This window comes from Orycteropus afer, unplaced genomic scaffold, assembly GCF_000298275.1.
Source record: "Orycteropus afer afer isolate SDZICR_OR568_19922 unplaced genomic scaffold, OryAfe1.0 scaffold00042, whole genome shotgun sequence".
NCBI lineage: Eukaryota > Metazoa > Chordata > Mammalia > Tubulidentata > Orycteropodidae > Orycteropus > Orycteropus afer.
Window position 1 is genome coordinate 10,599,561 of NW_006921629.1, and position 26,586 is coordinate 10,626,146.

At 41.0% G+C, this 26,586-nt stretch overlaps 1 protein-coding gene across 1 annotated transcript in view; it reads left to right on the forward strand.

Moving 5' to 3' along the window:
• The window catches only part of RPA1 (replication protein A1), a 53,482-nt gene that overhangs the window by 24,195 nt on the left and 2,701 nt on the right, over positions 1-26,586 (forward strand). The window contains exons 5-14 of the mRNA XM_007937573.2: positions 9,463-9,555; positions 12,612-12,744; positions 14,877-14,979; positions 16,228-16,296; positions 16,441-16,633; positions 16,792-16,931; positions 17,377-17,525; positions 19,742-19,874; positions 22,278-22,454; positions 24,880-24,987. Coding sequence (XP_007935764.2) covers positions 9,463-9,555; positions 12,612-12,744; positions 14,877-14,979; positions 16,228-16,296; positions 16,441-16,633; positions 16,792-16,931; positions 17,377-17,525; positions 19,742-19,874; positions 22,278-22,454; positions 24,880-24,987 — 1,298 coding nt within the window. The remainder of the gene's footprint in view (positions 1-9,462; positions 9,556-12,611; positions 12,745-14,876; positions 14,980-16,227; positions 16,297-16,440; positions 16,634-16,791; positions 16,932-17,376; positions 17,526-19,741; positions 19,875-22,277; positions 22,455-24,879; positions 24,988-26,586) is intronic.

Genomic DNA, 26,586 nt, shown 5'->3' on the forward strand with positions numbered 1-26,586 from the left:
AACAACACACAATCCTGTAATAATAGTAATAAAAATAATATGAGTGGATACATAGACGCTCAAGCTGAACAGAAGTAAGAAGGGGACTATATGGAGGTTTTACGCAGGATATCTCTACCTGTGGATTTTTATGTGCTGCAAATATATCCATGAATATACAGTAGAGTATACAGGGGGCAAAATTATAAAAACTTCTTTGTCGTAACCAAACACCTTGAAGGAATGAGTTGCTGGGCATGGGACTCAGGACTATAGTCTTGGGGACCTAAGGCCAATCGGCATAACAGTTCACAAAGAATATTCTACATCCTACTTTGGTGAGTAATGACTAGGGGAGGGAGAGATAGATACGGATCTATTCTTAGGGGTGGAATTACTGGGTCATAGGAGCTCTGGTGGTGCCGTGGTTAAAGCATTCGCTGCTAACCAAAGGTTGGCACTTTGAACCCTCCAGCTGCTCTGCGGGAGAAAGATGAGGCAGTCTGCTTCTGGGAAGATTTATAGCCTTGGAAACCCTGTGGGGCTAACGGGTTACTTTGAGTTGGAATTGATTCAACTTTGGGTTTGGTTTTGCTTTTGGATTTTGTTTTTCAGGTAATTTTTATGCAAATAAAACTGAATATAAATATTAATATATTCTCCTTTCGTAGTCCACTTTGCTTACACATAAGGCAGCATATTATGTATACTCTCTTGAATCTTGCGTCTTTTTATTTTCCGCCTAGAAATATTTCCATGTTGGTGTTTAGAGACCCTCATTTTTTTTTTTCCCAACAGCTGTAGAGTATTCTGTTGCGTGGCTGTTCCATGGTTTATTTAATCAGCTCTTATTGATGGATGCTTGGATTGTTTTCATGCTCTGGCTATTAAAACAATGCTGCAGTGAATAACTTTGCAGACGTGCAGGTGTCTGGACAGGGGGTTAGATTGCCAGAAGTGAAATTGCTGGGTCAGTGGGTAAGTGTATCTGTGGTTGGTAGCTATGGTTGGATTCCCCTCCATTGGGTGGTGGTGGTGGTGGTGGTGTTATGTGCCGTCGAGTCGTCTCCGACTCATAGCGACCCCTCTTTGGGTTTCCGAGGTGGTATCACTACGGAAGTAGATTGCCCAGTCTTCCTTCCAAGGAGTGGCTGGTGGGTTTGAACCGCCAACCTTCTGGTTAGCAGTCAAGTGCCTTAGCCACTACTCTACCAGAGCTCCCCCTTCATTGGGTAGTATCCCACCAACAATGCATGAAAGTACTGGTTTCTTCCTAGCTATGCCAAGAGCGTCCATCCTTAAACTCTTGAATTTTTCTGTTGTCTGATAGGTGAAAAATGATATCAAAAGGTAGTTTTTAATTTGCATTCTGAATGAGATTCAGCATCTTTTCATATGTTTCAGGGCCTTTTTGTTTTTGTTCTCTGTCAACTATTGATACTGCTCTTTTTCATGGGCAATTGGTCTTTTTCTTTCAGTTTTTAGGAGTTCTTAAAAAAACTGGGTTTTAGTCCTTTATCCCTGATGTGAGTCATTGTCTTTGCTAATGATGGTGTTTTTTGTTTGTTGTTTTTGTTTTGCTATGTAACAGTGTTTAATTTTTATGTAGTTGAATTTATCTGTTCTTTTATATCTTGTGATTTTGAGTCATAGTTAGAAAGCTCTTCCTTGCTCCAGGGTTGTTTTTTCCCCCTAGGATTTCTCTGATTCCCTTTTTACATTTAAAGCATCTCCTTACTGTTCTGTCTTAACTACTGTGGTTTCTTGCTTTGTGGTGTTTTTACCTTCACTTTTGTATTGTTTGGAGTTTATAGGTTTTCTCTGTCCTCTAGTTTGATTGAAACTAGTTTATATGTTGGATATGTGTATATGGGAGTGGATACTTCCTCTCCTTGTTCTCTTTATGTTTTTTTAGGAGAAACAGGAAGATTTGGGACTTAGGCCATCACCATGCTCCTTTTAGATACTTACTTATACCCACACACATCATAGTAATTTAATGTTTTAAATTGGAAAGGGAAAGCTGGAGCCTATTAAGGTAACATTCTAAAATATTACCTTGGCACATCATGTTTGTTTCTCAGTAGAGTAAGGGTTTGTTAAAATGAGCACATTGGTTCTTTCTTACTCTCAGCTTTTGGAAAAGAGAACTAAGGCAAAGGAAACACTTAGCACTTGCATGAAATCTTTGGGTGCAGTAGGGTCAAGGAAGAGGGACCCGACTTTACCACCGGGCTTTTTTTGTATTTTATTTTTTTCACTTTGTATTTAGTTGAATGGTTGCTTTGAGCATTTTGTGTTTCCGGGACAAAAGTGTTGTCAGAGATAAAGATGGAGATGGGAGAATTGAGGGGTAATTACTGCTCGGGGTCAGAACTGTAGAGCTGTGGAATAATCGCCCTTGTCTGAATACCCTGCTCCACGGGCCCCTCCCTTCAAGGTCTGTTAAAGAGCAGAGGGATGAGAGATTTTGCTGTTCGGGATTATTTGCTATTGAGTTTCAGCCAGATCAATAACACATTGTTACTGGAGCCATCCATGGAAATAGCTTTGTTAGAGTGACTGCTGCCTTACATTGTATTTCACAGAAATGGTTTCTAATTTTCTGTTTCAAAAGCAAGGAAACTGTTACCAGTGGGTAGGGAACTAAAGATAGTATAGTCCCTGCACCTAACCTAGAACCTATGACCACTAATTTAGTTGGCCAAGGTCATCCCAGAAATGTTGTTGCTGTTGTTGTTGTGTGCCTTCGAGTCGGCCCGACTCATAGCGACCCCTCCTTGGGTTTCCGAGGCAGTATCACTACGGAAGTAGGATTGCCCAGCCTTCCTTCCGAGGAGTGGCTGGTGGGTTTGAACCGCCAGCCGTCTGGTTAGCAGGCAAGTGTCTTAGCCACTATGCTACCCAGAAATAGTCAGGGAAATTCCAAATGTACTTTGAAACTTTCTTACAGTAATACTACAAATAAAGAACATTTATGGAATTTCCATACTGTGAGAAAACGTCCACACAGTTAGTTCATGCTTCATACAAATTTGGATTGGATAATTTTAAATCTTCCATATTTAGCATTGGGAGCTCTGGTGGCATAGGGCCTAAGGCACTTGACTGCTAACCAGAAGGTTGGCGGTTCAAACCCACCAGCCACTCCTCGGGAGGAAGATGGGGCGATCTATTTCCATAGTGATACTTTCTCAGAAACCCGAGGAGGGGTTGCTATGAGTTGGGTCCAACTCGACGGCACAAAACAACAACAACATATTTAGCATTATCTACTTTTGTCAGTATGTGTATTAGTTCTGTGTAGCTACACCATTCTAACCATATTTTACTTAAATTTAAATTTCTTACCTGATACCTCAGGAGTTCTGGTAGTGTAGTGCCTAAGGCACTCAACTGCTAACCAGAAGGTTAGTGGTTCAAACCCACTAGCCGCTCCTCAGAAGGAAGGTTGAGCAATCTATTTCCGTAGTGATACCGCCTTGGAAACCCAAGGGGGCTCTCTGTGAGTCGGATCTGACTCAACAACACATAATAACAACAACAACACCTGATACCTCACTATTAAGTATTACATGTTATTGAAAGATACTAGTTGGAATTTCTTTTTTTTTTTTGGTCTGATTCTGTTCATTTTCTGCCGGCGTTGTTGTTATTGTTAGGTGTTGTCAAGTTGGTTCTGCCTCACAGCAACCCCACGTACAGCAGAATGAACACTGCGAAGTCCTGCACCATCCTCAGAATCCTTGGTTTGTTTGAGCCTGTTCTCGCAGCCACTGTGTCAGTCCCTCGTGTTGAGGGTCTTTCTCACACACACACAGACTCTCTGCTTTACCACGCATGGTGTCCTTCTCCAGGGACTGCTCCCTCCTGGTGACATGTCCAAAGCGTGTGAGACAAAATCTCCGGTTCTCACTTCTGAGGAACGTTCTGGCTGTACTTCTTCCAAGACAGATCTGTTCATTCTTCTGGCTGTCAGTGGGGTGTATGGCACATCCGTCACCAGCACCATAATTCAGAGGCATCAGTTCCTTGGCCTTCCTTGTCATTGTCCAGCTTTCGCGTGCATTTGAGGTGATTGAAAACACCATGGCTTGGGTCAGGTGCACCTTAGTCCTCACAGTGAGATCTTTGCTTTTTGACACTTTAAAGAGGTCTTTTGTGGCAGATTTGTCCAGTGCAACACATAGTTTGATTTCATGACTGCTGCTTCCATGGACATTGATTGTGGATCCAAGCAAAATGAAATCCTTGAAAACCTCAGTATTTTCTCCTTTTATCATCATGTTGCTTATCGATCTAGTTGTGGGGATTTTTGTTTTCTTTATGTTGAGGTATAATCCATACTGAGGGCTGTAGTCTTTGATCTTCATCAGTAAATGTTTCAAGTTCTCTTCACTTTCAGCAAGCAAGATTGCGTCATCTGAATATCTCAGGTCGTTAGTGAGTCTTCTCCAATCCTGATGCCACACTCTTCTTTACATATTTCAGCTTCTCAGATTATTTGCTCAGCATACAGACTGAATATCTATGGTGAAAGGGTACAAACCTGTTGCAGGTTTCCGGGTTTTAAACCATGCAATATCCCCTTGTTTTATGTACTCCCTCTTCATATATGTACAAGTTCCTCATGAGCACAGTTAAGTGTTCTGGAATACATATTCTTTGCAGCATTATCCATAATTTGTCATGATCCACAGCGTTAACTGCCTTTGCGTAGTCAGGTACACATCTTTCTGGTATTTTCTGCTTTTAGCCAAGATCCACCTGACATCACCAGTGATGTCCTTTGTTTCATGTCCTCTTCTGAGTCTGGCTTGAATTTTTGACATTGAGTTCCCTGTCACTGTACTGCTGCAACCATTTTTTAATTCCTTTCAAGAAAATTACCCCTGTTTGTGATACTAATGATATTGTTCAGTAATTTCCACACCCTTTGAGATGGGTACAGATATGGATGTCTTTCAGTCAGTTGGCCAGGTAGCAGTCGGCCGGATTCCTTGACATAGAAGAGTGAGCAGCTCCAGTGCCGCCTCCGTTAGTTGAAACTCTTCACTTGATATTCTTTCAGTTCCTGGAGCTTTGTGTTTTGTGGATGCCTTCAGTGCAGCTTGGACTTCTTCCTTCAATAACATCGGTCCTTTGTCTTATGCTCCCTTCTGAAGTGGTTGAATGTCGACCAGTTCTTTTTGGTACAGTGACTATATGTTCCTTCTGACTTCTTTTGATGCTTTCTGCGTCATTCAATATTTTGCCTGTAGTATATCCTTCAGTATTGCAACTCAAGGCTTGAATTTTTTCCTGGTCCTTTTCGGTCTTTGCATATTTCATTATAATACTTAGTCTTCTCAAACTGCTCTTTGAAATCTTCTGTTCAGCTCTTTTACTTCATCAGTTTTTCCTTTCACATTAGCTCTTCTACCTTCAAGAGGGAGTTTCAGAGTCTCTGCTTATAGGAAACTATAATTACTGTATTTGTTAAGAAAGTACTTTCTGGTAGAGGTTGAGTTTTTATTACTCTGTATACTCCGTTGTCTGTTCGCTAATTTTTCTCTGCTGGTGGCTCACTTACCATTATAATGATCATAAAAATGATAGATGTGAGTGCAAGTAACTTGAGGAGCTAGAGTCTGTTTTTAAATATCCCATTTCCCTCCTGGGTCAGAGCCACTGCTGTGAAGCTAGAGCAGGAGTCTAGGAATCATGACCTTGATCCATCTTGTTGGGATGATTTGATTTGCAAGTGGCATGAAACAGAAGATTATCAGAAGTTAAGTCTGTGTCTTACTGCTATGGGGTAGAATTTTAATTTTCAGAAAGATTTTTATTTAGCTACAGATGGGTTTCTTTCAGGCATTCTGGGTCGCTGCTGTTTGCAGTGCATGAAATTGAAGGGCGATTGTTGCTCTTTAGAATGCACCAGGTTCCTTGCTGTCCAGTTAGTTCAGGGCTAGGAGACAAGAGGTCTTCTGTGCCAGGTTTGCAAATGTGGTCCAAAGCAGGAGTTAAGGATTGCTCTAGTAAGTGGATTAGTAGTTTTACCTAATGACTAGATATTATGATTATTAAGTTTTATATAATTACAATTTTAGCTACTGGAATTAAATTTTGGTTTAAAAATTAAGTAGATGGTGGTGCAGTGGATGGATCCAATCAAAGCTTCCTAGCCTGGTGACATTGAGCAGGTTACTTGACTTCACTCACTTTTCTCATCTGTTAAATGGGAGTAGTATCTACATCACAGAGCTGAAGATTACATGGAATATACCCACTTCTCACTTATTGACATGGTTAGGTTCCAAAGACCAGGTTATTATGTGAAAATTGGTGTTATGCAAAAACAGCAGATGGAGCACATCACCTCACCCCCTCACGATACTGTTAAGATCCTGCCAGGCCCCTGCTGAGGTCACCTGCCACTGTCACTTCCTCTTTCCCTACATTGCCTCAGGAAAGCCCAGCTCCCACTGCTGCCCAAAGGGGAGAACTTCCTTCCAGAGCCAGGGTAGCTCGTCCCTTTCCCCACTGGGGGTCCCCTCCCTCTCTTGCCCTCACCCTATTTTCAGGATGGGTGACCCTGGATCGTCTCCTCGATGACTCTAAAACACCCTTGATGGTTTCCTCAGGGGCAGGGACGGGTTGGTGCCTGATACCCACTGGGTCCTCCCACCAGACCCAAGCATCCTTCTGCTCTTACCAGGTGGCCCTGCTCTCTTCCATCCCCATGTCCCCAAAAGAATCAACAGTCCATTCTCCTTCACAGCTTCCTCCTAGGCAATGAAAGGCCTCTGCTCTTGACCTTGAACTGTAGCTGCCACTGGCCACTCACTCACTAACCCCATCCCCATTCAGGTAGCCTGCTCCACCACCACTTGTGCCTTCCCAGGTGGGCATGAAGGAAGTATAAGGGGCTGCGAGTGCCAGTCAGCTGACATGGGGTCCCATAGGCCTCAGGCACCCAAGTGTCCTGTCTGAGGGCTCCTATTGACTATAGCCTTGTCTGTTCCTGTTACTCCTGAGGGCTGGGAGCTGGGGCCAGATCCTGGAGTGCCACTTGTGCCCTGTGTCCTGGCCCCACTCCAGCCCCCCTCAGCTCCACCCAGCCAACCTTACGTCTCTGGGACACGTGCCTTCTCTTCCAGGTGGTGTGATGTTATGAGCTTCCTTTCTGTGTCCACATGGGTCCACTGGTCAGGGACTTGGATGTTTATTACTGCCAGATGTGCATCATTAATGTGCAAAATAATCGGAGAGTAGATTTTTTACAGGTGTCATAAATATGAAATGTTGAATGGCAAGATAGTTGATAAGTGAGGAGTAGGTCTATAAAAAGTCAGCTATTGTTAATGTATTATAAATGGTTAACATACTTGGCTGCTAACCAAAGAATAGGTGGTTCAGGTCCACTCAGAGTCATCTCCAGAGGAAGACTTAATGGTCTACTCCTAAAGTATCAGCTGTTGAAAACTACAGAGCCCAGTTCTGCTCCAACACACGGGTCGCCATGAGTTGAAATCAACTCAACAGCAACTAGTGTCATAAGATAGAATTGGTCACTTGTTAAATACACTGTGCTTCATTACAGCTAAGACTCCAACAATTGAAGAGTGCCTGCACTATGATATCATATAGAGAGGGAAGAACTTGGGTGAAGTATAGTAGAGTTTGTGTGTTTTTATTGTTTGAATGTTTAAATCTTTGATTCTCATGAATGTATTTCATGAAGCAGGTAGAAATACAGTTTTCTTTATTTCTAACCACTTAGCCCCAATGCCCTACTGATTTAAAGAAGGTTCACTGTAGAATTTCAGAATGTTCCTTCACGCCACATTGTCAAAGAAGAGCAATTCTCCCATGCAATTTCATATGACACTTTGTAAATGCAGAGATAATGGAAAAGCTAAAACGAAAACAAAAATTTCATTGTCAATAATCTAGCCTCTATTTTCTATGTAAATAAAGTCTCTCCAGTTTCCTCTCTATAGGAAGGATTAAATAATAAACAATTCTGTCTAACCTTTTTAGTCTTATGCTAAATTTATTTTACTCTAATGGCACAGTTAACTCTCACTTGGTTGTGCCAGTTAATATTGGCAGAAGTAAATGACAATGGTGTGTAATGTATCCGTTTGAGTTAGGACCTTGAAATCCCAGCAGGAACTTCACAACTTGGCGTTTGGAGAAAGCAGAGACGGGGGGCTGGTGGGAACTCCCCAGCAGTGTCCACCATTTCGTTTCTTAGGGCACCCTAGGACATTTTTTTTGAGTTGTACTTGTGTGCTGCAGACACTCTTTTTCTGCTTTTCTTACTGTGGGATTTTTTCCACGTACTCTTTAATTCATCTGGAATTTGTTTTTGCCTGAGGTGCACATCTCTTTGCCCCTTTCCAGTTACCATTCAGTCACCTCCTCCTCATGGCGACCCCATGTGTGTCAGAGCAGAACTGTGCTCCACACTTTTCAGTGGCAGATCTTTCAGAAGCCAATGACTAGGCCTTTCTTCAGTGGTCACACTGGGTGGACTCGAACCACCAATGTTTCAGTTAGCAGCCGGGCATGCTGTCCGCATCACCCGGAGTTATTGCGGGCATTCAGGGTGAGCAGCCCAAGGGAGACCGTCTGACTCTACCTTTAGTACCAACCACAAAAGCAAAGCCAAATTCCATAAATCTATCATTTTTAAAATTAGGTGTATTTTACAAATGTAACATTCTTTAGCTTCATAAGCACTGGCATAAAAGGGGAAGGGCAAGTAATTACTCTTCTGGTGTGGTGTTTCTTATTTTCTGTTTGAGAGACATGTTCATTTCCCCTCCTTGCCTTTTCATCTTCTTGTTTCCTTGACACACCTGCTTCTAAGCGCCCTTCTCATCTCTCCCTGCTGTGACAGTTCACTAGCACTTCACGGTACCTAAGACTCTCTCAACTCTTATTTTCCACCAGCTGTCAGTTGCAGAATAAGGTGGCTTTGTTTGGGAGGGAAGGGGTAGAATCCTTTCTGAACGTCGCCTTTTCCTTTGAAGCAGGAGCACTTCAGAGACAATTGAACTGCTTTTAGGTTTTTCTTACCACCAGCTTTTTCTTCTGATAGATCCTGCCGTGAACATACAGTTCTGTTGATGACATCGATTTGTTGCTATGGAAATAGTGGCAATGTCACAGATTCAGCCCAGTGACTTTACTGCAGGTTCATGCAGGAGAAATGGGTGAGGCTTTAGGGAGAACCTCATTAAAACTGAAAGCTATCAATTATAAGCAGGTGAAAGGAAAATGGAGCCAATCTTTTATGTAATGAAAACAAAAAGTGAACCCCTAGCAAATTCACTGCATGCAGTTGAAAAGCCCCCAGCATGAATCCTGACCTATGAGCCTCTTTTACAAAATCAGATTTTTACACTTTCGCACAATATTTCTTCTACTTCAGTTTACATTCTAGAACCCAAATTATTTGCACTAAAATGGCTTTTCCCTTCTGGTCTTCAGGACATGGGCAGCAGCAAGTAGTTCCTACTCCAGTCTCTGCAGCCAGCGCACCAACCAGCAAACCCCAGCAACAGAATGGAAGTTCAGGAATGGGTAAGATTGCCACGCGAGGACGTGTGTTGATTCTGTGTGTCAGGCTTTTGAGTAGTGTTTTGAAATTTAATCTGGGACTAACAGGATTTTTTAAAATGCCATTCATGACCAAATGGCTTCTTGCAAAGAATAATTCAGATTCTTACTGTAAGTATGTGATTGGAAAAAATGACTAAAGGTAGTCTTCTAAAAATCTTTAACAATATGCCTTTTTTTTTTTTTATCAGAATGATAGCACTTCTCCGTTACTAGTTTACCTTGATAGTTTTTCACATCTTTAGGTTTTACACCTTCTAATTATCTGTAAATTTGCATAGCTTTTCAATTCTTGCCTCTTAACCATCTAGGATCTGCTTATTGAATTTGGCTCCTCTCTCCACGTTTCCTGTTTGGGACTCTTGGATATTCATTGTTTGCTTGAAGATAGAATCGTTTCTCCTGGTCACAGGCTCTGCCTCTCGGTTCACGGATGAGAGTTTCTTTTCTAACTTCCTCTGTAGCAGGTCCTGAGAAGCAATAATGGGATCATTTTGGTTACTTTCTGGTCTTTGCTTCAGGAATCCCCTGATCTGCGAAGTCACCTGTGAAAATTATGATTTGTAGGATTGGTGAAGTTTATGTTTACCGGTCTTTGTTTCTGTTGCAGCTTCACATGAAGTTCTCTTTTCCTCTCAGCTACTGGTTTTTATTTTCTACTTCTAAGATTCTAGGAGAAGCAAGATAAAGACATCACTGATGCTCCTGTGAAACCTTTAGGACACAGGACTTTTCCCCAGTGGTCGGTGGCTCTAGCCAGCAAGCGTCCGTGTTCCTTTCTAAGTGCATCTGTGTCTACCTAGCTCTCGGATTGTGTGCTGTTGGCAGGGGTGTGTGTGAGGGGAATAGATTAAGGTAAGTGGGAAGCAATCTAACAGTCAGTTCCTTAGGCTGAAATATAAATACTGTGCTGCTGTTTTCCAGTTGTCTGTCTTTGACTTAGGTTGAAATTAATTTTTTAAAAATTAGTTAATGTTTTCTAAACACACATCAGCTAGGAGGTGAAAGAAAAAGGACTGAATGTGTGTATTCACATTCACAGTACATGAGCTTCGTTGCATACTCTGGAGGTAATTACATACTATTGTATCCGTATGGTCTCTCTTGACTCCCTGGTTGGAATAGAGAATTTTAGGATCTGAGGCAGTAGGTATATTTTTTTTACTGAATGCTGCAAATACCTACAATAGTGTGATAGTACATGTCATGGAAACTCAATAAATAAATGGTAGATTTACATTTTTAACTAAATTCCATTCTGAGGGATTTTTTTTTTTAAACCAATACCAGTTTATTAAAATAGCAAGCAATTAATGGCACTTACACAGATGCTTGGAGGCTCGTCAGTATTAAATAACTTAGGCCATTCAAGTTTAGGTTCATTGTTCTAGATTCTGAAATACTGAAGTACACAAGAGAAAGGAGTTACCTAAATGCCTCCCCACCCCCTTTTTGTTTTAAATTGTGATTTGGGTGAAAGTTTACAGAGCAAATTCACTTTCCACACAGCAGTTCACATACACTTTGTCTCACGTCATTGACTACAATTTACCCCAATGCAGCAGCTCCCCTCCCACTTCCTCCTCATAGTTACCTCTTCCCTGTGTCCCTCCCTCCATGCACCCCTGCCCCCTGGGCTGTCTCCCTGTGCGTAACAGCCCTTCTTTCTCCCATGATTGTTCTCTCCAAGGAATGTCTCCACCTCAGGTACATGTTCAAAACATATGCCTGTCTTCTGTTTGGCTGGAAGCCACAGGTATGGTTCAATTCCAGACCTACAGGGCAGCTAGGGGCCATAGTCTCAGTGGTTCCACCAGGCTCTATCAGACCAGCAAACCTGGTTCCCACTTTTTTTTCTCCAATGATTTTGAGTTTTGTTCCACGTTGTTCTTCCTCTGTATCCAGAATCTCCTACATAGATCCTCCACTGAGTGGTTAATGGTAGCAGCCAGGCACCATCTAGTTGTTCTGGTCTCATAGTCGTATAGGCTGCAGATCATATGGTGTACCAGTCGCTAAGACTAATTGTTTCCATGAATTTTTGGGTTTTTTTTTTTTCCATTCTTCTTTGCTCCGGATGAGGAGAGACCCATCATTGCATCTAGATGTCCACTTGCAAGCATTTAAGATCCCAGTTGCTACTCACCAAAGTAGGAGGTGGAACAGTGTTTTGTGTAGTAAGTTATGCTAATTGAGCCTGATGTCCCCTGAGACCATGGTCCTGAGCCCACGGGTTCAACTACTCAGTCCCTCTGAGAGAATATTTTTATATAAAATCTGCATTACATTAATTTGGAGATTGAAGGTTTACAGAAATAGTGTCTGATAAAGGAGTTTATCTGCTAATCTTTAATTCCCTGTTCTTTCTATGTGGAGGTAGCTACATAGGCTCAGATGGAGGCAGAAGGGGTCAGAGGCCACACACCTATGTTTTGAACCAAAAACTGATTCTTGCTTTGTTCCCAACTAAACCCAGTTCTGTAGACTTCATTCTGCACTTTTTGGTCCTATAGGCCAGTTGAGCACTGGGGTCTTTGTGGATGTTTTGTGGTGAGTATTCTTCACCTCAGATGTTTCATCCAAGTCTGTCCCTTCCTTCTTACTTCCTAGCCTCCCCTTTTGCCTTTTTTCACTATGTGACTAATGACTTGTCATCAGTTTTACTAGTCAAGAAGGTTGGTTTTCTTCCTGTGGCCTGTTGTCTTGTCTACTGATGTAAGAGAAAAGTGTAAGGGGGTGGACCTCGGAAAGTGCAGTGTCTGGATTCATTACCATTATTCCTACCATAGGGCTTAAGTCAGTAAATGTAATAGTGAACTTCCATGCTTGGTTCTAGATGGTTTTTCTGTCTCCTGCTTCAGTCTCTGCTTGATCTTCATACCTCTTGGACAATAAAAAGGAAAAACTTTGCCTCTCGTTTTGTACAGTTTTACCAGCAGCACCTCAGTAATTGAGTTTTTGCTAAAGTTATTGTAAAAGCTAAGTAGGATAATAGATTGTCCTTTCTGTTCATTTTAAAGCTTCCACCGTATCTAAGGCTTATGGTGCCTCAAAGATGTTTGGAAAAGCTGGAGGTACCAGCCTGGGGAACACTGCTGTGGGAACACAGTCCAAAGTGGTGCCCATTGCCAGCCTCACCCCTTACCAGTCCAAGTGAGTTGTTTCATAGAATAAGTTCATAATGTATAAAAAGTTCTCCTAGGTGGGCTTTTGAGTTTTTTTATGCATGAACCTCAGAGTCACCATCACCTAAAATGGGTCTGTCTTTTCTGAGGAAGAGAAGGGTACAAATTGTGGCAACCTTTAACTCTCTTAACAAAAAGAATAGAAAAGCAACCTGCCGTAGCCTGTGGAGTTTCATTCTGTGTGAGAGTGAGAGTGAGTGAGAGAGAGAGAGGGAGAAAAGATACACAACAAAGCATGCACCCATTTGAGATTTCTTCATATGCAGTTCAGTGCCTTTGGTTACATTCTTCACATTGTGATGCCATTCTTTCTTTCTTTTTTTTTTTTTTTATTAGGATTTGGGTGAAGATTTACAGAGTAAATTCACTTTTCATACAGCAGTTCACATATACTTTGTCTCATGTCATTGACCAAAATTTACAATGCAGCAGCTCCCCTCCCACTTCCTCCCCATAGTTACCTACTCCCAGTGTCCATCCCTCATACTCTTCTGCACCCTGAGCTATCTCCCTGTGTGATGCCATTCTTAACATATCTCTACATACATTGTTTCGCCACTGTTAGCTTTTACTCTCTATGCCTATTAAAGTTCTTAACCTGTGCCTCACCATTACTATTGTCAATTTGATCGTGTGTCGATAATTCTTTGCAAGCATACAGTGTTCAAGGCTGACACTCTTTTTTAATTGAAAAACTTTTGTTTTGTTTACAGTTGACTTCATGGAATAGTTTCAGTCCAAGGTTTAAAGATTATTTCAGAACAGTAGATTTAGAGGTTCCCCAGTGTTAGTGGATCCAGTAAGTCTGGTTGCCCTAAGAATTTGATGTTCTGTTCTATACTTTTCCACCTTTTCAGGAAGACCCATCTATTGAGTGCCTGATTCAAACGTTCAGTAATGGTAGCCAGGCACCAACCATTTCTTCTGGTCGCATGGTAAAGGGGGTGGCACTTTATGCAGGCATTTAGACCTGCGTCCATTTAGTTTTCCATTTCCCGGGCCTCTTCTGCTTCAGGCAAAAAGAGACCAGTTGTAATATCTTGAGTGGCCACTGAACCAAAAAAACAAACCTGTTGCCATCAAGTCAGTTCTGACTCATAGTGATCCCCATTGGATTTCCAAGGCTGTAAATCTTTATGGAAGTAGATTGCCTCATCTTCCTCCCATGGAGCAGCTGGTAGGTTTGAACCACCAACCTTCTGGTTAGCAGCCAAATGCTTTACCCACTGCACCACCACTGGCAGACTTTAAAGACATCGAGTGTTACTCACTGAACTAAAAGGTAGAATAGAATCTCTAAAAACAATTGACTAGATAGACCCATGAAGCCATGACCCTAAACCTTCAAACCAAGAAATCTGATAAGAATCAGTTGATAATCCTGTGAGTAAAAATGAGTATTTGTGCTAATTCTGAAGACATTTCATCTTCTGAGAAGTTGTAAATTGGTGATTTTTTTTTTCAATCCCAGAATTCTTTCAGATGTATTTTTATTTGTTCTAAAGTGCCTTTTAAGATAGGGAGGATTTTTTTCTGGAGGTGTTGTAAATAAGGTAGCTAAATTACCAGGCACCTCCACTCAGGATCCAGGACTGGATCTCAGATCTTGCGTCTCCTTTTTCAGCAGGCTCTCATTCATGCTGCTGTAGAGTATTTTCCTGTGGTGTTTCATGTTTATAACCTTATATTTATATGAGAAATGAGACAGACGTTTGACATCAGTGATATCAGTTCTCATAATTGAAAATAGTGGCAAAACGTAATTGCTGGTATTGCTGTGTTTTCTAGCTTAGAACCTTTCATTAAGGGATATTGTTGCCTTGGTGATGCTTTTTGGAGAAGAGAGAGAGTTTATAAATTTACTTAGTTGACAGGAGAATGAGTTAGTATTAAATCACCTTGTATGTTTTAGTATTTGCTTATTCTGTAAACTGTCAAACCTGTGTATCATCTTGGGGTTTTAATTACCTGGATTAAAATATAGCTAACACTGAAAAACAGAGTATGTATAAGGTGAGAGGGGTCACAGGAAGGGTATGGGAAACCTTTCCGATCCCTCCCAAAAAGACTTCAGATAATAATACACCGTTTGGTTTTCAGGTGGACTGTTTGCGCTCGTGTCACCAACAAAAGTCAGATCCGTACCTGGAGCAATTCTCGAGGGGAAGGAAAGCTTTTCTCTATCGAAATGGTTGATGAAAGTGTGAGTATTTGTCAAATGAGGGAAGAGCAGTACTTGACTCTGAGAGACAGAGGGCTCATTTCCATGCAGGCCTATCAGGTACACAGTACCAGGAGAGGCCAGACAGGAACACGATTGTTACTGTTGCTCTAACCTCTGTTGAAGGTATAAATGAAATCCTTGATCTTAGATAAAAGTATTTGTTGAAGTAGAAATTAGTTTTCTAAATGTACGAGTCGCACATTAGCAGGAGAAAACAGAGATGTTGTGTCTGACTTGCTGGCAGGCTTAGTTGAAGCCCTAGAGTATGATACCTGCCCATGAGCAGAGCGGAGCTTTGGACCACAGCAGAAGGCAGGCAACAGCCACCTGGCTAAATGGATGCCTTTGTGGGAAATGGATTCTGACTGTGCACACTCTTATTTGCTTACAAAACAAAACAAAAGCCATGAGCATGAGACCAAAACATTTCCAGGCTGTGGAGTCTTGATAGTTGTGTATCTGTCCATTAGTCTTGTTAGTCTTGTTTATAAATGCTAAAATATACTTCAAACATTCTTTTAAAATGCTGCATATTTCCTAGTTTTTCAGACTCCTAAGGCAGAAAAAAAGCAGTTTTTCTTTTTGAAGATGGGATAACGCCCCAAATGTACCTGTGTGATGACAGCGGCAATATCAGAACTTAATTTTTTACCAAATCATTGGTTTGATGTGCAAAATTTTGGGTGAAATTTTAGCTGTTTATTTAAGTTTCTTATCCAGCCATAGCATTTTGATGGACAGAAAAGTGAAAGTGAAAATCAGACCCCAAGCAACGTGAAAACATGACTGGTTATAACTCTTGGCAGTGACTCCTGGGTATGAAGGAAATTCCTCACTTAGGCACAAGCTGATGAGTCACCGTGTTCAGCGTCTTCCCTGCGGCTTCAGTCGTGCCGCTCAGTGTTCACATTTTCTGTTTTTGTTGTTAAAATATTAAACTCACTGCTGGATTTTTTTTTTTTTTTTTAAGTTTCTAACTGAAGTTAGTAAAGATTGATTATGCGATTAGCTAGGTGAACCTCTGCTTTTTCACTATCGCTATTAGGTTGAGTGATTGGAGACTGTAAAATACATGCTTCTGTAGTGTCTGTAGGCCTCACGTAGATCCCGTTTATGGTTGTGGTACTTCCTGCTCTTAAGATGCCATCTTGATGCTAAAGTCTCCTGTTCACTGGTTAAGCTTGCTGTCAAACACCACAATCCTAACCTGCTCTCCTGCGTCTGCAGGGTGAAATCCGAGCTGCTGCTTTCAACGAGCAAGTGGACAAGTTCTTTCCCCTCATTGAAGTGAACAAGGTACAGCAGTGTTGGTTTGAGAACTGAAAGTCAGTTCAGTGGCGACCTGGGGATGAGGGGCTCTCGGCCAGTGAGAGTTGGGTGGTGCTGAAGGACTTTTGTGTCAGACTGGATGGATGTTCCATGGTTTGTCCTTTCCTGCAGGTCTATTATTTCTCAAAAGGCACCCTGAAGATTGCTAACAAACAATTCACAGCTGTTAAAAATGACTATGAGATGACTTTTAATAATGAGACTTCTGTCATTCCCTGTGAAGATGGTCATCATTTACCTACAGTTCAGTTTGATTTCACAGGGATCGATGACCTAGAGAACAAGTCCAAAGACTCACTTGTTGGTAAGTCTACATATGGGAGCAAAGAGAATGGGGATCATTAATTTTGTTTGCAGTTAATTGGGAAGGTGTAAGGCTTACGTACTTGCTGTTCAGCTTTTGGTCATACAATAAAGGGAGCCTTAACTATCTCTTACTAAAAGGTTGTGCCTATGTTTTAGACATCATTGGAATCTGTAAGAGCTATGAAGATGCCACCAAAATCACAGTGAAATCTAACAACAGGGAAGTTTCTAAGAGAAATATCTATTTGATGGACATGTCAGGGAAGGTGGTGTCCGCTACTCTGTGGGGAGAAGATGTAAGTACTTGCAATGAACAGACAGAACATGTACAGAAAGGCAAAGACATAAAGAGCTCCTTAGATGGAATGTCTTGCCCTGTGAGTTGTGGGGCATTGGCCATGTTGTAAGGGTGAAGGGTTGAGCTGTCTGGGGTATATTTGAAATCCTTGATTTGATTCACTTCTGTGAGATTTGCTATAATTGAAAGTTTTACATAGTGAAATCCTCTTTCCTCTAAGTCTAGGAGAAGAGTGGTACATTAGTTTTTTGATTGATCTCTGAGCAGATTTTGTGTGTGAAGTCTATCTTAAATAGATTCCACGTTACCATTTATTCCATTCATACTACTACTGACATTGTTTTCATTTTCTAGAAAAAAATGTCACCATGTATGCTTCCTCAGATGTGCCTGCCAGTGAGTGATACTTGTTTATGTGCGTTTGGTGTTTTGTTCTCATGCAGGCTGATCGATTTGATGGTTCTAGACAGCCTGTGATGGCCATCAAAGGAGCCAGAGTTTCTGATTTTGGTGGACGGAGCCTCTCTGTACTGTCTTCAAGCACTGTCATCGTGAATCCTGATATCCCAGAGGCCTATAAACTCCGTGGATGGTAGATTTTTATGGGGCAAAACAAAGGGGTTATTTGAGCCTGGGCTTTGAGATGAGCTAAGTCTTTTGGTTCTTGTGATCAGTATGTGAGCTGTCTGCTGAGCAGAAGGCTTTGTTACTGAATGGAGCAGTTTCTGTATTTCTGAAGGCATCATACCTTCTGAGAGGATGGCTTTAGAGCCCTTAAACTGACAAACCTGTAAGCCCATGATATACCTGAAGAGTTGGAGGAGGCAATTAGAATGGAAGTGCTGCATGCCGACCTGGATCCTGTCAAAGACAGTGCGGGCGTTAGCGGTCTGTTGTGAGGAGCTGTGAGCGAAGGCACCTTTCTCTCCTTGGTTTACAGCTGTGGGCTTTTGTGGTGTGGGAGGAGAAAGTGCTTTCTTATTACTCAAGTCGTTGGTGCCCATCACATCTCCTAGTATATTATTTGTTGGGTTCTGTGATAAAGTGTGGTGGGAACAATGGGCTTTTGTTGGCATTATATTGTTATTCCCAAAGCACTCAAGGAATGAAGAGAGCCTGTTAAAATCTCTTCAATATATCTAGCTTTTTTAGGGCATTGAAACTCTGTCTTAAAAGAGTACTTCAAACTGAAACATGGTATGCAAGTATTGATGTGATCAGGGAAAACACTTTAACTAGCTTGAGCTTAAATAATTCGTGTAGCTGTAATCACAGGGAAGTGTGTTGGTTTCAAACTGTGTCTTAGATTTTAAGTGACTAAGGTATTAGCTCATATGACATACTTCCCCCTTTCATTTTGAGTCTAAAGTGAACCAGTAGTGTTAGTATTTTATTGGTTTGATGAAACATTTACTGGACTGTTCATATCACAGTAAGCCAGCCTCCTGAGTATGGTCCACAGATACTTACTTATTTAACTATCTCTATAGCTGCTATCACCTTATAAAGCAGGGCCTGTTAATAGTCTGACCAGAAATAACTGTGGCTTTGGTTTGTCCTTTGCCTGGTTTTCTTTCAGGCTCTGGAGTTGACCCCAAGCTAATTGGATGTCCACATTACAGTCTTTGTGTTTCACTTGTCAATAACTGAATCCCCATCAACTTCAAAAGACAATCCTGTCCCTAGAATAAAAGAACTTGTCATTGATCAAAAAGAAGTTTGGTGCATACACTCCACCTTGGCGAGAATTTGAGACGTTTAGGCCTTGGCTATAACAATGTGGAATCCTTACTGTCAGAAAGGCTGCCTCACTCCTTACTCCATTGTGTCCTGATGAGCTATCTTTGGTGGCAGATGTCTCCTTGGAGTTTTTGAACCAAAAACTTGTGTAGCTGGTGGTGGTGAAACAGACCCCTGGACTGTGCTGGGCTTCTGTTTCGGATTTCGCCACTTCCCTGAAGGACTGGGAGGGCCTTGTCCGCAGCACAGGGCAGCGTCCATCCTGACCACAGTCTCTTTCTGAGGAGCCTGCTCTGGACGTCGTTAGCTCTCAGTTACCCACCTCTGGGATGACACGTGCATGTGTGTGATCTCAGGCTACACACGTATATTCCTGAGTAACTTTCCCCTACCCACTTTCCTTCATATCACCTGTTACTTGGTCAAGAAATACAATCACTTTTGACAATAATTTAATACAGATTGAAATTCAATATCAGCAATAAGTCAAATCTCACTAAGGAGGTAAATCTACAACAAGAAAATAGATAATGCCTTCCAGTAAATTACTTTGGGTTATGTAATCTTTTGGACTGTGTATCAGGCTTAAAAGATCTTTCACCATGGAAACAGTTCTGCTAACCTATTACAATAAGATGACTGTCCCTTTCTATACAGATACATTTCAGTGATGATAAGAATGACCGACAATGAGCATCCGTTGCCCAAAGAATCTAGCAGAGCCCCCATTACTGCTGTGTTGTCTTGATGTCCCTGGTTTCTGTTTTCAGGCCTTGGGCCCTCTAGCCAGTGTTGCTATGCAAGGCTAATTTAAGAAAAGGTTCTGTGGTGCTTTGGCACTGTGTGTCTTGACCACTGGGGGGCATCAAAACAATTGAGATAACAAGGGTTATTCATTTGCCTTTTAGACTTAAGAGAACAATTAGGAAGACACTGACTTCAGCCCCAATAACTATGACTGTAAAAGGTGGTAGTGGGCAGGTAGAAAGCCTTATGGGGGATATAAGAACAAGTAGCACATTAGAAAAGTGTATCAAGTGTCTGTCCCTTCTTTTGTTTACTTTGTAGGTTTGACTCAGAAGGACAAGCCTTAGATGGTGTTTCTATCTCTGATCTAAGGAGTGGAGGAGTAGGCGGGAGCAACACCAACTGGAAAACTCTATACGAGGTCAAGTCAGAGAACCTGGGCCAGGGCGACAAGGTAGCCTGCGTTCCTACCTTTCTTCCTAAAAGCATGTATCTAACTAAACTCTCACTGCCATCAAGTCGGATCCGACTCACAGCAACCCCTCCTTGGGTTTCCAAGGTGGTATCACTATGGAAGTAGATTGCCCAGCCGTCCTTCCGAGGAGTGGCTGGTGGATTTGAACTGCCAGCCTTCTGGTTAGCCTTAGGCACTACGCCACCAGAGCTCCTAAAGCACATATAGTATGTGAAAAAAAATGGTAAGTGTTCAAATCTGATGTCTGAGACCAGCGGTCAGACAGTAATTCAGAGCTATGATTCGAAACCAGGCCTCGGCCAGAGCGTGGCGTGGTGGTTGAGAGTCACTGCCAGAGGGAAGGGGCTGCACTTACTGATAGGAGTATGTTGTACCCCTCAGGTATATTGAGGCAGAAAATGTTAAGAACCCTGACTGGAGAGTTGTTTAATACTTAGAGGCAGGGACAACAAAGCTGTTTATGAGAATATGACTTGCCTTCAGGCCCGTGTTTTTTTTCTGTGATTGTTCACGCAAAATGAAGCACCCACGTGTCAAGAAGATGTTTTCTGAGGTTGTAGCTCACAAGTATTCAGTACCAGGTTCCCTGTCAGGCCCTGGCAGTTCACACGGACAGTAACTGGCTGCAGAACATTAACCTCTCATAGGCTGAGAGTTGGCATGCTTCTGACAGGAGTTGACTCGGATATTTGATTATAGTTGCGGTTGCCCTTTCAAGTGCCTCTCCTCTGTCTTGATCTAAACGTGAAATCTGTCAGTAATTCATTATTTAAATAATTTGTTTCTTCTTTATGCTCCCAGTAACAGCAACCTTTGCTTTTTATTTCCCCCTAATATACAACAGTTTTTATTCTTTACTGTCTCATTTCACTGTTTCCTTATCCATCATTGTCATCAACAGCAACTTATAACACTATTATATGTAGCATCTTGGGAATTAAACATTGGACAGATCTGTATTTTGCTGTCATAGAAACAACCACTCTTGGAGTTCTGCCCCCATTTCTCTCTTAGATCTATGGGTAGACAGTATATAATAAATTAAGCGTAGAAAACACCTATCTGCTCCCAAACTTTCAAGTTCACCCTTTGAAGATGGACCTAACCTGGAAATACAGGGAGATGCTTTAGGCAGTCTTTTAGGAGTCTTATTTTCTCCAGAACCTTCTAAACTGGGATACTAGCCCAAACTCTTTAAACATCTCCATGGTGGTTTTGCCTGTTTTGGCATGAGACCGCCCTAGAGGTTGCTGACCTGGCTCTGAATTCAGGGTACACCCAGAGGAAACTGCTCCCTGGCAGTACTAAATGTACCCGAAAGAATTACTCATTTCCATTCCTCTTTATGGGGGTTAAAAAACAAGCACAAAGAAGAAAAACCCAAGCATATGACTTAATCCTTGGTAGATTTACTTATCTGTGATTTCTTAACTTTGAAGCCACAGATCTTAGCCAAAATTATTTTTGGATTCTCCTGAATTTTAGCTCCTAGACCAGGGGTTAGCAAAGCAACCCAGAAACCAGATCTGTCGTGCCACTTATTTTGTTGTTATTTATTACAGTAACATATATATAACAAAAAACTTGCCATTTCAACTGTTTTTATGTGTATGATTTAAGGACATTGATTATGGCACTGTCTTGTGTAACCGCTGTTTATTTCCAAATTTTTTCCTTACCCCTAACAAAAGCTCAGTGCCCCTTAAGCACTAACTCCCCCCACACAAACATGCTTGTTACTGGAACGCAGCTGAACGTGTCCACTTCATACTGTCTCTGCCTGCTCTTGTGCCCCAACAGCAGAGTCAAGTAGTTGCAACAGAGGCCATCTGACCACATGGCCATAAAGCTAAAATCCTTCCTATCTGGCTTTTTACGGAAAAGATTTGCTGACCTGCCCTAGACAAAGATAAAAGTGAATCTCCAGGCCTAGAATTCACTGCCATTGTTTTCAAAATAATTTGCAGACAGATGGTTGATGATAGTTTTGCTAGAGTTTTGTGGTCTGCACACTCTATATTTTATAGATCTCTTACCTTGGTTTGGTTAAAGGAACAAGGTAAATAAAGTCTTCATCTTTCACACAGTTTTCAAGCAAAGAAAAAAAAGCGTTTCCATTTTAAACTGATTCAGAATTTTCTTTTGCTAAGGACTTACATGTTTTAGAACTCGGTTATTTACCTTCATGGGGTTTGTAGTCAGCCCATGTGACTTCTAAAACTACAGAATGAACTGCTCCCTGTCACCACTTTGTGATCTTGAGAACTAAGCTTCGGAAAGGCTTCGTACTTACGTGTAAGGGTGAGCTTTGAGCTGTCACTGAGGGCAGCCCTGAGTTATCGGCTTGATGCTCCATATGTCTCCTGTCACTCTCTCCTGAAGGCGGACTACTTTAGCTGTGTGGCGACGGTGGTGTATCTTCGCAAAGAGAACTGTATGTACCAAGCCTGTCCAACTCAGGACTGCAATAAGAAAGTGATTGACCAACAGAACGGATTATACCGCTGTGAGAAGTGTGACAGCGAATTTCCTAATTTCAAGTACCGCATGATCCTCTCAGTAAGTGGAATGGGTGTATGGGAGCCACCGGGGGTGTTTATCAAGTCCCTGCCATGTGCCAAGCACCCTGGGTCCAACAGCAAAAACAAAATCATGACAGGAAGCCTGCAGTAAGTGCTAAAGAGCCGATGATTGTTTCATAAATTACGAAGTACAGGGCCTTTCACTCAGCTGAATAGCAGTCTGCTTTCTCCTCCTAAAAGCTTTTTACTTTTCCCCCCGTGTCAGAAAGTTAGATTTCTGCACCCCGGCTGATCTCAGTGTGCCGTGCGTGTAGCTGGTGGCACTGCCTGGCTAACATTTCAAAAAGAAGTAATTTGAAATGGCATTTTTAGAGAGCAGTAATGGTCCTTACACAGCCCATGCCTGTGTTTATTATCCTGGTGGATGATCTGTTCCTCAGGCCTTAGTGCTGACTTCAGAGGCACGGGACTGCGTGCTGATGAGAGGTTGTGGCTTTTTTGCATTGTAAGAACTGTTTCTTTCTGTTTTAAAACCTTTAAAATGAACAATCTAAGTTTTTTATTTATGTTTTTAAATGATAGTGAAGTTACAAGAAGGTGGGCACTCACAATCTTTCCAGAGAGTAGTGATTTGACATTAGTAAGTCAGAAGCCATAAAAATGTTTTTATTTTTGATGCAATAAACAACTGAAGAGAGTTTATTCTAAGGAAATAATCAGATGTTATATATGTATAAGGTTGTTTATTAGACTGTTATTTTAAAAAAAAAGAAAAATAGGTACAACTTAGAAAAAACTCAAAACTTAGTACTCTATTGGTTAATTCCTTTATTGAGTATCCATAAAGTGGAATACCATGGTAGTCTTAGAATTTGCTTTTTATTTGACAAAAGTTTCCACAGTTAAAATGTTTGTAAAAAAGTGCTGATGAAGACTATAAAAATGGTAAGTCAGTATTCAGACTATATTACTTGAAAATGGCAAATTATAGAATAGTATGTCTTACATGTACATAGAAAACAGACTGAGAGGACAAATACCAGTAATGGTTATTTCTGGTTAATTTTTATTGGCTTCTGTATATTTTTCTAAGGGGCTCTGGTGGCGTACTGGGTAAGGCATTTGGATGCTAACCAGAAGGTCAGTGGTTCAAACCCACCAGCTGCTCCGTGGGTAGAAGATGAGGCAATCTACTTCCATAAAGATTACAGTCTTGGAAACTCGGTGGGGGTCGCCATGAGTCTGAAATGACTCTGTGGCAGTGGGTTTGGTTTTTTGGTTTATATGTTTTTCTGCATTTTCTGATTTTTATTTTTTTATTTATCTTTTTTTTTTTTTGCCACAAATACTCTTGTGATAGGAAAATTTTAAGAAAATATTTTTTATTTTTAATAAAAAAGTAAGGGATTTCATTTCATCTACTCTTCCTGCATCCAGAGTGCCCTTTAAATAGTAGCTCAACAGGAAAGTTCTATTTAAACATCATCATTTTTTGTGAACTCTACACTTTTCATTTAAGATGAAGAAAATGGTGTTTACACAGTTTATCCCATCAGTTTCCTGTTAAGCATAAATAGTGGAATTCCAGCTTGCTTGTTTCATGTGCTGTGTCTCCATCCATACCTCTACGTCATGGCTGCTCTCACTCTGTGAAATGTGACTCTTTTTCTTCTTAGGAAAATAGTGTGGGGGGTACAGTAGGTTGATCCCCAATGTGTGGTACCATTACCTTCTATTTACAAATGTTTTTAAACTCTCTTGCATCACTTTGTATTTCATCCTAACATTTGATACTAAAAGTTCCATGTACATGCAAAATGAAATGCAAAATTATCAAAATAATAACCTTGTTTTATTTTTTTCTTCAAAGTCTTTTACCTTAGCAGTTATATTCTTTGATACTCACTTTCTTCTTTGAGTCTCCCTTGTCTACCTTTACACTGTGGTCTAATTGAGAAATGTATTGTTTATTCCGTTGCTAGGCAAATTTGGTGGCTGGGTAAAGGCCCCTCACTCAGGCTCTTGAATTGTCCGGGTTGTTCAGCAGTGACAGCCTCATCTCCTGGAGCTCTTCCTAGAGACTGAAGAATGTATAATTTAAAATGCAGAGAACTTGCCCTGACTCATTGGAGGCTTGTTCAAAACCTTTAATCCAGAGCTCGTTTGAGCTGGAGGGAACTAAGTCTCTGGACCTGTGTGCTGCCTCTGAGGGAGAGAGTAGCTGGGCTATGTCCCCACCGAGATCTGAACTCACGTCCACAGCATATCGTGTTTCTGCTGTGAACCAGACACATTTTAAACTTTCTGATCCTCGCACATCTTTGCAGAGAGCAGGGTATAATGATATTGTGTTTTTCTTTGGGAATTAATGAATGAGTGCAAAGAATTTGTCTCCTAGTCTCCTGAGCATGCCTTCCTTGTATTATTTCTTTGCTGTGATAATACAGAGTTGTGTTTTTCAGGCAAATATTGCAGATTTTCTAGAGAATCAGTGGGTCACTTGCTTCCAGGAGTCTGCAGAGGCCATCCTTGGACAAAGCACCACTTACCTTGGAGAATTAAAAGAGAAGGTCGGCCACATTTTATTCTAAGAGTTCCCAAGCTGTAACACTGATTCTTTTTTTTTTTTGCTTTTTAGTATTTCTTGGTTCGTTTCTTTTGTGTGTTATATATAGTTTCTCTGTTTGATTATGCTTGAGAGCTCATCTGATTTTTTTCTAACTTTGCCTATTTTGGATGCATTAACAATGAGGTAATAAAGTATAGTGGGTCTTGGATTATGAGCCTCCGACTTAATGTACAACCCATAGTCATGAACCAGCCCCCATAAAGCCTATTATATTAAAAATTCCAAGTACATCCAGTGGTTCATAATAACAAACGAGCTACTTTGCAACATGAATCAAAGCATTATTAAGTTAAAAATGTTTTAGTGTATCTGGAATGTTTAATGTTTTTTATGCATAGAAAGGTACACTATGTATTATATATACCGAGACAAACGTTTGACTGACATAAGATACAAACCCTACCTAACTGTTGTGACTTAGCACAAATTTAACTTAAAGACAGACTTAGGAATGGAACTTGTTCATAATCTTCCTGTAATACATGTAAAAGTACTTCAAAAATAAAGCACTTTTAAGTATGAACCACTTACTTATTATTATGAACAAACACCCCAGCATTGGTTTGCTTATGACCACTTGAGACTCGAAAGGCATCTTCTGAAATAACTTAAAGGTAGACCTGTGCTTGAGGCATCTTACTGCTAACCAGAAGGTTGGCAGTTCAAGCCCTGTAAGTGCTTCACGGAAGGAAGATGGGGCAATCTACTTCGGTGAAGATTTACCACCTCAGAAAAACCAGTGGGGGGAGCTATGAGTCGGAGGAGACTTGATGGCAGTGAGTTAGTAACAATAAATGCCTTTCTGAAAAGTTGAGTCAAATCCTGGTTTAAATGCACATATAAAGTAGTTGCTATTTCTGGTAGTCAGATGCAGTTCTTATTAAGTGACTTTCTTTTCATCAGATGATTTATCCATTTCATTTTTATAAATTTGCATTTTTACTTATTAGGTTGGTTTAATGCAAGGAATAGATTACCAAGTATGCTAAATTTGGGGAACATCATTGCTCAGATAAAATATGTAAAGACCAATATAAGTAGTAGCTTCTCTTTTTTTAATAATTTACTATATTTTATTGTTGAGTAAGCAATATTTTCTGAGCTACATAAATTTTATCTATAATTTCCCCCCCCCCCATTTCTTACCAATTGGTTAGAACACTTGTAAAGGCCGCTGAGACACAAGGTTTTGGCGTTTGTTTTGCCATTTTTCTCCTGCCGTCCTGCCCTGGTTCTGTTGTTTGCTCTGCCCTCCCCTCCTTTTCGATTGTCCAAGAGATTTCTGGAGAGTCCCGACATGCCCTTTTACAAAAATAACTGGTATTGACTGTAGAGTATGATGGTATCTTTTGTCTGTTTTGACAAAACAGGTCCTCTCTATTTTCATACTAGATTTTAAGCCTCAAAGCAGCCTTTCAGATTTTTATTATTATTATTATTATTAGCTTATTATAATTGACTGTTTCTACTGCTGGTGAATGAGGACATACAGAGAAACTCATCTCTCAGGAGCCATGATGTCCTTGGAGTATGAACACCT